The sequence below is a fragment of the Conger conger genome, chromosome 6 (genome assembly GCF_963514075.1).
Source record: "Conger conger chromosome 6, fConCon1.1, whole genome shotgun sequence".
NCBI classification, from domain to species: Eukaryota; Metazoa; Chordata; class Actinopteri; order Anguilliformes; family Congridae; genus Conger; species Conger conger.
The window spans coordinates 10593176-10603054 of record NC_083765.1 but is presented as its reverse complement, the minus strand read 5'-3'; the positions used below and the strand labels follow the sequence as shown (position 1 = coordinate 10603054).

General features: G+C 42.2%; 1 protein-coding gene across 3 annotated transcripts; it reads right to left on the bottom strand.

Moving 5' to 3' along the window:
- Positions 1–1487: 1487 nt before the first annotated feature.
- Positions 1488–9499, bottom strand: c6h16orf87 (chromosome 6 C16orf87 homolog). 3 transcript variants are annotated; one of them, XR_009708984.1, is made up of 5 exons: positions 9286–9499; positions 8266–8362; positions 4328–4507; positions 2906–3208; positions 1488–1681 (listed from the first exon to the last, which is right to left on the bottom strand). XR_009708984.1 is itself a non-coding variant. In XM_061246171.1 (4 exons), exons 1-4 carry the CDS (start codon positions 9349–9351, stop codon positions 3090–3092), a joined length of 462 nt encoding a protein of 153 aa, XP_061102155.1. In that variant the 5' UTR covers positions 9352–9499; the 3' UTR covers positions 2758–3089. The 3 variants fall into 3 exon arrangements, 2 of the variants coding, with proteins under 2 accessions (XP_061102155.1, XP_061102156.1); XM_061246171.1 differs by lacking the exon at positions 1488–1681 and having other exon boundaries at positions 2758–3208; XM_061246172.1 differs by lacking the exon at positions 1488–1681 and having other exon boundaries at positions 2758–3203.
- Between the last annotated feature and the right edge of the window lie 380 nt (positions 9500–9879).

Below are 9879 nucleotides of genomic sequence, written 5' to 3'. Positions count from 1 at the left end.
TAATGCATGTGTACATGCTTAATTTGTGTTAAGAACTGCATTAGTTAATGCCAATTCATATTGGAATTAAAAATAGTCAATTTGCAAATGTATAAATAATCATGTAATACATTTGTTAAATACTAATTAAAAGTTCATTTCAAGCCTAATGTATTCGTATACATCATTAATTCATGTTTACAACTACATTAGTTATAATGCCAATAATGTGACCACATTGTGAAGTGTCACCCAAAAAAAGGAAAAATAAAGAAAAGGGGAAAAAAAAAAGTAGTTAACGAATTTAAACAGTGGAAATAAGCTTCCTATGGGAAATCAGTGTGAGATTCTACAGCCAACTTAATATAAAAGGCCACTATGGAATCTCCAGTCCTGAACTGGGGCACAGAAATGGTAATGGTCGGAAGAAACAACTATTGCTATCTCACGTCTCTCCCTCTCTCTTTTCCACGCTCACTCAATCCCCCTCTTATGGAAATTTGGCCTGAGCACATGGCATTGTCCACATCCGCGTTTCCTGTAACCTAAGATATAAACGGCAGGATCTCAGAGGAGTCCCTGGAGGCGTATACATAATTAGGAATGGTGTTGAGGCGAGGCAGACGGTTACTTCACCAACCGCAGCCTGGCTCCAGCTCAAAGATGTCATTACAGCCTCGGTGTGTGTGGCTGCTCATTTTCCCTCTCACATTCACACATTACACAATGACAACAGAGACCTTTCCTTGCCCGTACGAATGATTTTATTTTTTATTTTTTTATTTTACATGTCGGTCAAACAGTCGCTCGCCTCATTCAGTCAGAGGAAAAATAACTCCTCAGAACTCATGGCAGCTCTCCTCCACATCTGCAGTCCAGCGGCTGACACAGCTGAGGTTCTCTGTAGATCCAGGGTGCGGCTGACACAGCTGAGGTTCTCTCTGTAGATCCAGGGTGTGGCTGACACACCTGAGGTTCTCTCTGTAGATCCAGGGTGGGGCTGACACACCTGAGGTTCTCTCTGTAGATCCAGGATGCGGCTGACACAGCTGAGGTTCTCTCTGTAGATCCAGGGTGTGGCTGACACAGCTGAGGTTCTCTCTGTAGATCCAGGGTGCGGCTGACACAGCTGAGGTTCTCTCTGTAGATCCAGGGTGCGGCTGACACAGCTGAGGTTCTCTCTGTAGATCCAGGGTGGGGCTGACACAGCTGAGGTTCTCTCTGTAGATCCATGGTGCGGCTGACACAGCTGAGGTTCTCTCTGTAGATCCAGGGTGGGGCTGACACAGCTGAGGTTCTCTCTGTAGATCCATGGTGCGGCTGACACAGCTGAGGTTCTCTCTGTAGATCCAGGGTGGGGCTGACACAGCTGAGGTTCTCTCTGTAGATCCAGGGTGGGGCTGACACAGCTGAGGTTCTCTCTGTAGATCCAGGGTGCGGCTGACACAGCTGAGGTTCTCTCTGTAGATCCAGGGTGGGGCTGACACAGCTGAGGTTCTCTCTGTAGATCCAGGGTGGGGCTGACACAGCTGAGGTTCTCTCTGTAGATCCAGGGTGGGGCTGACACACCTGAGGTTCTCTCTGTAGATCCAGGGTGCGGCTGACACAGCTGAGGTTCTCTCTGTAGATCCATGGTGCGGCTGACACAGCTGAGGTTCTCTCTGTAGATCCAGGGTGCAGCTGGCATGGTCTGGCCGCACAGCTAACAAGAGGCACAGGCACCAGTCAGATGTAGTGCGGACCTGCCACAGCTCAGGACTATGGGGAACTGGGGCTACTACAGAAAAACCTGTGTTGTAACTGGGTACACCGTCCACAAGACCTTCACATTACTCCTGTTCTCTGTTCATTTTCCTGTACTGACAACACAGGCGTAAAAACACATCCTTGAGTCGATCGGAAGAAGCAGAGCCTCCGATTAACCTCCTTACCTGAAATTAATGAGACGCTTCAATGGAATATCCTAACAAATTAATTTCACAGAAAAGTGCTGTAAATAGCTTTACCCTGAATGCCAGATAAGTCCCTTCCCAACATAGAATACAATTCATGCTGTAAGTGACCTGAGAAAACCCAGCCAAACTGGAGCTGAAAGCTTCCTGACTGCAATGCATTTCCATTAAACGTGTGCAGGTTACAGAAGGTAAGCTTCTCCGCATACTCATTCTCCCTGACTTTTTCCAATTATTTCCGCGGTTTCAAAAACATGTAGATGTCAGAAGAAGGAATTAAATCATATTTCCCTTTGAGATATCATTTTTCAACTGCCTGAAACTCGTCAGTGCTAGCAATGCCTTTCAAAAATAATGTGGAACACATTAAAACTTCTAAGAGTAGAACAAAACTTTCATGGTGCTGATAATGGTTATTTTACTCAATTTGATACAGGAGTGTAATGAAAGGGAAGGAAGATCTGTGATCAGTTTTCTTTGAAAACTGTCAGAAGTTTCCGTCATGCACAGACATTCAGTTTATTGGAATATAAAGCGTCGACTTCACAAAACAAAATTAGACAGCCTTCAGATTTTTTGCTTTTAAATTCAGGGAGCATATTTGTGAAAAACAGAATAAGTTAGAGACATTAGAGACATATTCCCCAAATATAAACATGCATTCTGGCTCACATCCATTTCTTTTTGAACAGAAGTTTTTAAATCTTCAATCTACTTCCCCAAATCCCAAGTAGGAATAAACATGTTTAAAACTATTTCATATTCCGTTTGAAAAAACTCAGAGATTATTTTTTAGCATTGCAAAGAATACACAACACGTTCCATATAAAATTGCTTAAAACTATATTTTATTTACATTATATAAATATTTACACACGTATCTTTAGATTTCATGTGACTTCTGAATGTGTTGTTTATGAAAAGGATTTCTCCTTCATCATCCACAGAGCAGTAATGGGTTTCCACAATCTCACCATATTCTGGCCACAGCCGGGGCCTGGGCCAATCAGAAGCAGGAATTAGCTACAGTGGTTCCATCAAAAGCACTTCCAGGTCAAGGTTCTTTTCTTTCCCACCAGGCCCACTGTGGTCATCGGTGGGACACGTCAGTTTCCCTAGTCCCAAAGTTTAATCCCGCGGCCAGTCCTGACATCCCGGTTATAAGATGAGTCTCTGACCCAAGATCTTCCTGTTGATCTCAGCCAGGGCAACGGAGAACACAAACGCCTTCTCGTCCGAGAGGTTAGCATAAATGTCCACCTCCTTCTCCTGCTTTTCTGTGACGAGTAAATCACACACAAACACAAACATCTCTTAGTCGGAGGTGGAGTAAAAGAAGCAGATAAAAACACCGTTTTCACAGAGGAGTGACAGAACGCTTGATAAGCAAACGATAGGGACAATGGCGCGCAATTCACTGTTGACATAACCGTGTGAATGCGACAGGACCAGAAAGGCAGGTCTGTTTCTGTGAGAGCTTCTCCTGTAGCTCTGAAGGAGCGGGCATTGCCAGGGACAGCATGATTAATTCAGTACACAGACTGGAGAGGATGCTCATCTGTAAATCATTAATCCGCATGGGCAGGAAGGGGAAGCCAGCGCATCCTTCTGTTGTGAAATCATGTAGCTATAAATGCTTAAACACTTCCATTTTCTTTCCAATATATGTCAAATTGTAAACACACAATTTTTCCAAGAAGTAGGTTTTTTTTGTGTAGTTTTTAAAAAATGTTCTCTCTGTAAAACACAAATACCACCATTTTACACACACCATTTTTCCTGGGTCTCTCAATACTAGCATAAGAACGTTGTCCGACGTTCTCACAACCTTTCTGAGCGAGCTTCTGGCAAACGAACCCTAAACTAAACTACAAGCCGAGGAAACCACAGGCGGCATTATCAACAAGTCAGCCCTGTCTATATAAAAGACTTTGTGTGTAACAGGGAGAATGGGGGCGTGTTAAAATGTATCAAAGTGATAAACGTCTCAACTCTCCCTGGATGAGTCAGTATTCAACTCACTACTCTCACTGAACTTTCCTCTCCCCCAGTGACTGAAAACAAAACTTCACACACGTGTCAGTGTAGCTGAGATGCTGTTAATTATTAGTGAAGATCACGTCCGTGTGACTTCCAATACACTCGGCTACACCCTTCTCTGGAAACCCCATCAGGAGTACTTCATTTTTGAGTAAGGTTCCTAAACTGTAAGTCACTAGCAATCTGAAGTACAAATTAACCAAATGTAAGTTTTTCCTCTACAACATTACTGACCCATGACAATAACAGCTGAAATGGGATTCATGAAAATATACTGCAAATTCACACACACACACACACACACACACACACACACACACACACACACACACACACACACTATTATAAGGTTTTACCTTTCTCCTCTTCCTGCTTCTTCAGAGTGACTGTTTTTGGTCGGCCCCTTCCTCTACGGATCTGCTCCGATTGGCTGTTTGTGCGGGACCGCCTCCTGTTCTCCATGTCATTGGTGGAAACAGAGCTGATTTTCTCTCGCCGGATCCGTTCGGTCCTCCTCCTCTTTGCATCTAGCTTGTCTGTGAAAATGGGCGACGTGACAAACCAGTATAAATGCAGTACCGCAAATGATATCCTGGACATAAGAACAAGGCAGATGACACACAAACTCATCTCTGCCCATTTTCACACTTCTTACTGGTCGGCAGAAGGACGAGAAGCACAATTGACAGCTTCCAGATTAACGCCACAGCACACTGCTCAGAAACCTGCCAAACAAACCTGGGGCTGGACATTCCCAACCACAGCCACATTCGACTTCACCGGGAAACCGGAAAAGATATCCACGGTTCTCCGGAACGCGCAGTGATACCAGCCTGCTCCTTTTCATACCGCAGACCTCTGCTAAGCTTGCACAGACTGGAGTCAGAGGAAGACCTTTCATATGCAGCTGGGGTATCTGTGCCTGGCTCCTCAGGGTGATTCACCCACTGGAGCTGCGCGCCTCAGGCAGCACTGACATGGTCTGGACTCCATATGAGACAATGGGGGTGTTCAGCCCCCACAACATGGTGCCTTAACCTAATTACAACTATTGTTATAACTTGAGAAATGTGTCACACAAGCATGTCACATTATTTGACAAATTGTGTTTCACAGACATCGGCACTGGCAAGGAAAACACGTACGAAGAAAACACGCCAGCATTTGAGCATGTTTTGGATTAGCATAAATACGCAGGCAACCTGTGTTCTAACATGTTGCAGCTGGGTCGCTGAATTTCTGGACTTCTTGTGGTTTAAACAAGCTGATGAAACCAATCGTTCTGATCAAGTTTGACAATACACAGACGCGCGCGCGCACACACACACACACACACACACACACACACACACAGTGGCAAACCGAGCTCCAGGCTAACGGGCTCTCTCATATTTGGCAAATAAAACCTGAGCGCCACATTAGCAGTTTGCTTCTGGCAGCTGGGTGATGCCGCCTACCACTGTTTGACAAGACACTGATGCAGTTGCTTGCACTTCATAAATGGTAAATTTGGCATTTATATAGCGCCTTTATCCAAAGCACTGTACAATTGATGCTTCTCATTCACCCATTCATACACACACTCACACACTCACACACTCACACACCAACGGCGATTGGCTGCCATGCAAGGCGCCAACCAGCTCATCAGGAGCATTTGGGGGTTAGGTGTCTTGCTCAGGGACACTTCGACACAGCCCGGGCGGGGGATCGAACCGGCAACCCTCCGACTGCTAGACGACTGCTCTTACTGCCTGAGCCATGTCGCCTCCTGACTTCATAGACTATTGATAACTCATTGGGAAACAAGAACGTTGAGGTTCAATGACCAACATGGGTATATACTGGCCTACACTGCAGTACATTTTTAGGTCATCTTAAAACCCTTCATTTTCATAATGGACTTCAATCAGCATGTGCCTTCTCTCTGTCAGGCAGGAAGAGACTACCGCACTCAAGTCCAAATGTGCCAACAGCTGAAATAAAAAGTAGGTTTTATGTACCTGTTACACAAAGAAGCGTCCAAGGCAGCCTCTATTCGTTTATAATTCTGTTCTATATAACTGTACACTTTATTTTGGTACTGGTTTTGTTGAACTGCACAAAGGTTTGCATTTTACAAAATTCTCTAGGTCAGCATAATTTCAGGCAATATCACCCTTGGTAAAGAATTAGGAAATTCCACATTTCAACAAAGCCTTTTGATTAGACTGGGCTTGTTCGCATTGTAACTGTTTCCCTTCCGCAAGACTATGCTGCTTCAGGAATTCCCGCCTTGTCAATAAGCTTGTCCTAGCAGGAGTAGATCGTTTGAAGAGATTCAGCACGTGACATTAGACTTGCTGAAGGACAAAACAGCCAAGTTAGATCACAGTGTGTTAGTATCCTTGTGAAGCGAAAATATATTTATGATTAGCAGGCATAAATTGTTGATCAGAAAGAGCACATGCTTCCAAGATTAAACTTTAAAAATGCAGAATTAATGTTCAATGATTGCGCAAAACTTCCACTGAAACACTCAATATGGATCTCATTTCTGGCCTACTCGTGAAACATGCCGATACTTGGTTCACGACAAATACACTTCACAGATGAACGCTTCTATTCTCGCCAACTTGAATGTCTTCAGGAAATGAAAGTATTGCTTTTTAACTTTTTGAAAAACATTAATGGTTCAAGTTCTTCTAAAAATACACAAACAAACAAAAAATGCAGTATCATCTTAAATTCTAAAAGTTTTAATTCAGCCAATAGTTGACACAGACGCTAGAACCCCTAAATGCCCAGTGTTGACACTACAACTAACCTAAGCTCCAGTGTATGTGTGGCACTTCAGATTTACAACCTTCAGTTTCCTCTTAAGTCCTCTTAGTCTTCTGCAAGTGAGCAAGGAAGAATTTAATGTTAAAAAGAAGACCAACAGTAACATTAACTGTAAATTAAACATTTTCTTTTCCAGCAAACTGTCCAACCCCAAAAGAAAACATTTGTGCAAATCATGGTGGTGTTTAACATTCCATTCATAATTTTAAGACATTTCATCGTCAGTATTTATGCAAGTCAAAGTAAAAGGCATCACATTTTAGAGCTGCTTGCTATAATGTACGGAGACTGTGTATTGATGAAACAAGGAGCACTAGAGTAAACAGGAAGAGCTGATAATCTGTGACCCTGCCCTCCCTCAGATGGCTCTAGCATCATCCAGTGTAAAGCTCTCAGCTTTCCTGATTTTCAGGAGCATTGCAGTATGCAGTAAAAGGAACCCTTTCTTTTGGTTCTAGAAGAATTTGACCATTTTTTTTCCAGTGAAATATGAAACCACCTTTTTAAATCCATCATTCTCGTGAGAAAATCCACAAAGGATTCTCAGTACTGACCATATGGCTATGATTTATATTTGAGAAAATAATTATTAGTAGTAGTACTTTTACTTTATTTATTTTTTACCATTATTATCATTGAACATATTTTTCAAAGGTTTTCCCAGAACATAGATGACGGAACACACTGCATGAATCCGGCGAGCTTCCTCTGCAGGACTGAGGCAATGCTTTATTTATAGGGGAGCACAGTGAACAAGCTTTTCTGCCTGGAATTAAAAATGAGCCCCATCCCCCACGCCTCTCAAGCTATTCAGTCTACCCACTATACACTCATTTTGAAATTCCTCCCCGTCACTAAAACGGTATAAGCTCGTGGTTTCAAATCATCTTGAAATGACAGAAGTATTTCATTGTAAAATATGGAAACGGGAGGGGTGGTATCAGGTTTCACAAGCGAGCTTAGCCATACATGGGAAACGGCAGTTGGTCTTGTGCCAGTTCTCTTCAACACAGCAATGGCAGAGATCTCAAATAAGTAGGATAGCTGTTCAATGTCTCAGAATTGTTAAAGATTATTTGTTGAAAGGACTTAGCAAATACGTGCAATAAAATGATAGCTTGTCAGTCCCGCAGGTTGTAATTAGCTAAACACCGCTCAAGAATGCGAAGTGCTTAGTAAGAAACTGTTGCCAAATTACTGCAATGTGTAGTGTGAAAAATAATAAATTGTGAGCACCATGTGGTTAAAGGCATATGCAACTTGCAAACATTTCTCTCGCCACATGGCGTAACATAGCAGACATTTCTGAGCTATCTTACCAGGACAGTACAGTGAGCGAAAACAAAACTGAGCCTTTAATTTCACAAAATAAAAGTAGTTCAATTGAATAGATCCAAAAATGATATCAATTTAAAAGCAGTAGAAGTCATGTTTGGAGACATAATCGCTTGTCAAAAGTAGGCTAGCATACCTATTGTTGGCGGTGATCTCTCCGTTAGTTTGGCATTTAGAAGTTTTCGGCTTATAAACACATATCCACAAGGACAAGACTTGCAAGCTACTGGAATCTGATAAATAAAAGAAAGGCGAGGTTAAAAACTTACCTTGGCATTAATTGTTGCATTACATAAACATAGGCTACTGCATAGCCTTCCATATAATGTAACCGATTATTTCCATAGATAGGCTACAAACTGTGCTTCGTTTATTACAGTGTTTGTATTGCTACGTAAGCCAAGAGCAAATTATTGAATGGCAGCCATCATAGGCTACATTTCGTATTCAATATTATTCCTAATTGATTGTGCTACTCGGTACAATCGAACATCTGCTATCAATACATACACAGGCAACTTAAAATATAGGATATAGGCTATATATGGAGGTGCATAAATGAAACAGATAACATATATCGTCCCTCACACAGAATTAAAATACCCCCATCAGCCTACCTACTATTAAACAGCAACGTCAAACCGTAGACTAAATCATAAAAACGTTTGGAATTCAGTTAAGCTGGCTACATTGGCATGTTCAAAATACGTTCACTTTTCTTCCAAGCGATTGGGAAATCGGCAACGTATGCATTTCCACGCAGCGAGGTGTCGCATTAGGCTATTATTGACACGATCCATGCAGTGTTTACATTAACATACGCGGTCACATATTATACCATAGTGTAGTTCCATAGTAGGTAATTTAAAGCTATGAAAGGGTATGATCAGCATAGCTAGCAAACCAGTAGCACAATAGTTCATATATCGATCTCTATTCATAACCAGCTATAGTCTATATTTGCCTTTGGACGTAAACCACAATACAATAGAAGCACAACGTTAATAAGGCCGGGATAATATTGCATTAAGCCCATTCCACACCTTAGAACTTTTGTCCGCATGCATTCGCATACATAAGTTACTTCGAATCTCTATAGCCCATATGGATAGCTATTTGCAATAAAATGGATAATGGTATGTATAGGATACATCACCTGTTGATCGCATTCTGGACATGATTTGGTAGCCATTTTCACTTTCTTGACTTTATTCGCCGACATCCTCCTCGATTTTTATTGTGTTGTACGTATATTTTAGTCCAGCGATATTGCTCAAAGTTCTGCCCGCTGCACTCCCAGTAAAAAAAATATGAAGCGCAGCTGATTCGACCCCACGAGCACAGGCACACCAAACCGAAATCAATCACGTTAATACACTGAGCCTGCGCATTGAGGGCAAAGAGACCTTAATTTGCTTTCTCCACGTTTTAGCAGCCATACAGTGAGCATGCGCGAAGATGCAGCTTCAACAGAAAAAAATACAGTAGTTATGAATTACTACAGTTTCTGATTTAGTCTGCATCTCTCTGCTCCGTATAGAGCATGCGTTAGGACCCTGTCATTGTCACATGTTCAAAGAACAACGTGCACTTATTGAGATGTAAGGAAATGTTTGGTATTTCTATTTATTCCCTTGTGTACAATGTATGCATGTATTATCACATGGGGGTTATATAATGTTTTGTTAGTCGTGGCAAATATTTACTGAATGCTACTGTACACTTGCTTATATTTAACAATCCAAAATGG

Bases quoted from the DNA above. Each gene is read 5' to 3' on its own strand.
- c6h16orf87 (XM_061246171.1), bottom strand. From the start codon at position 9,351: ATGTCGGCGAATAAAGTCAAGAAAGTGAAAATGGCTACCAAATCATGT. The intron at 4,508-8,265 runs GTATGCTAGCCT...CCATTTTCACAG, and splicing joins GAGATCACCGCCAACAATAG to ACAAGCTAGATGCAAAGAGG. The intron at 3,209-4,327 runs GTAAAACCTTAT...TACTCGTCACAG, and splicing joins GAAGCAGGAAGAGGAGAAAG to AAAAGCAGGAGAAGGAGGTG.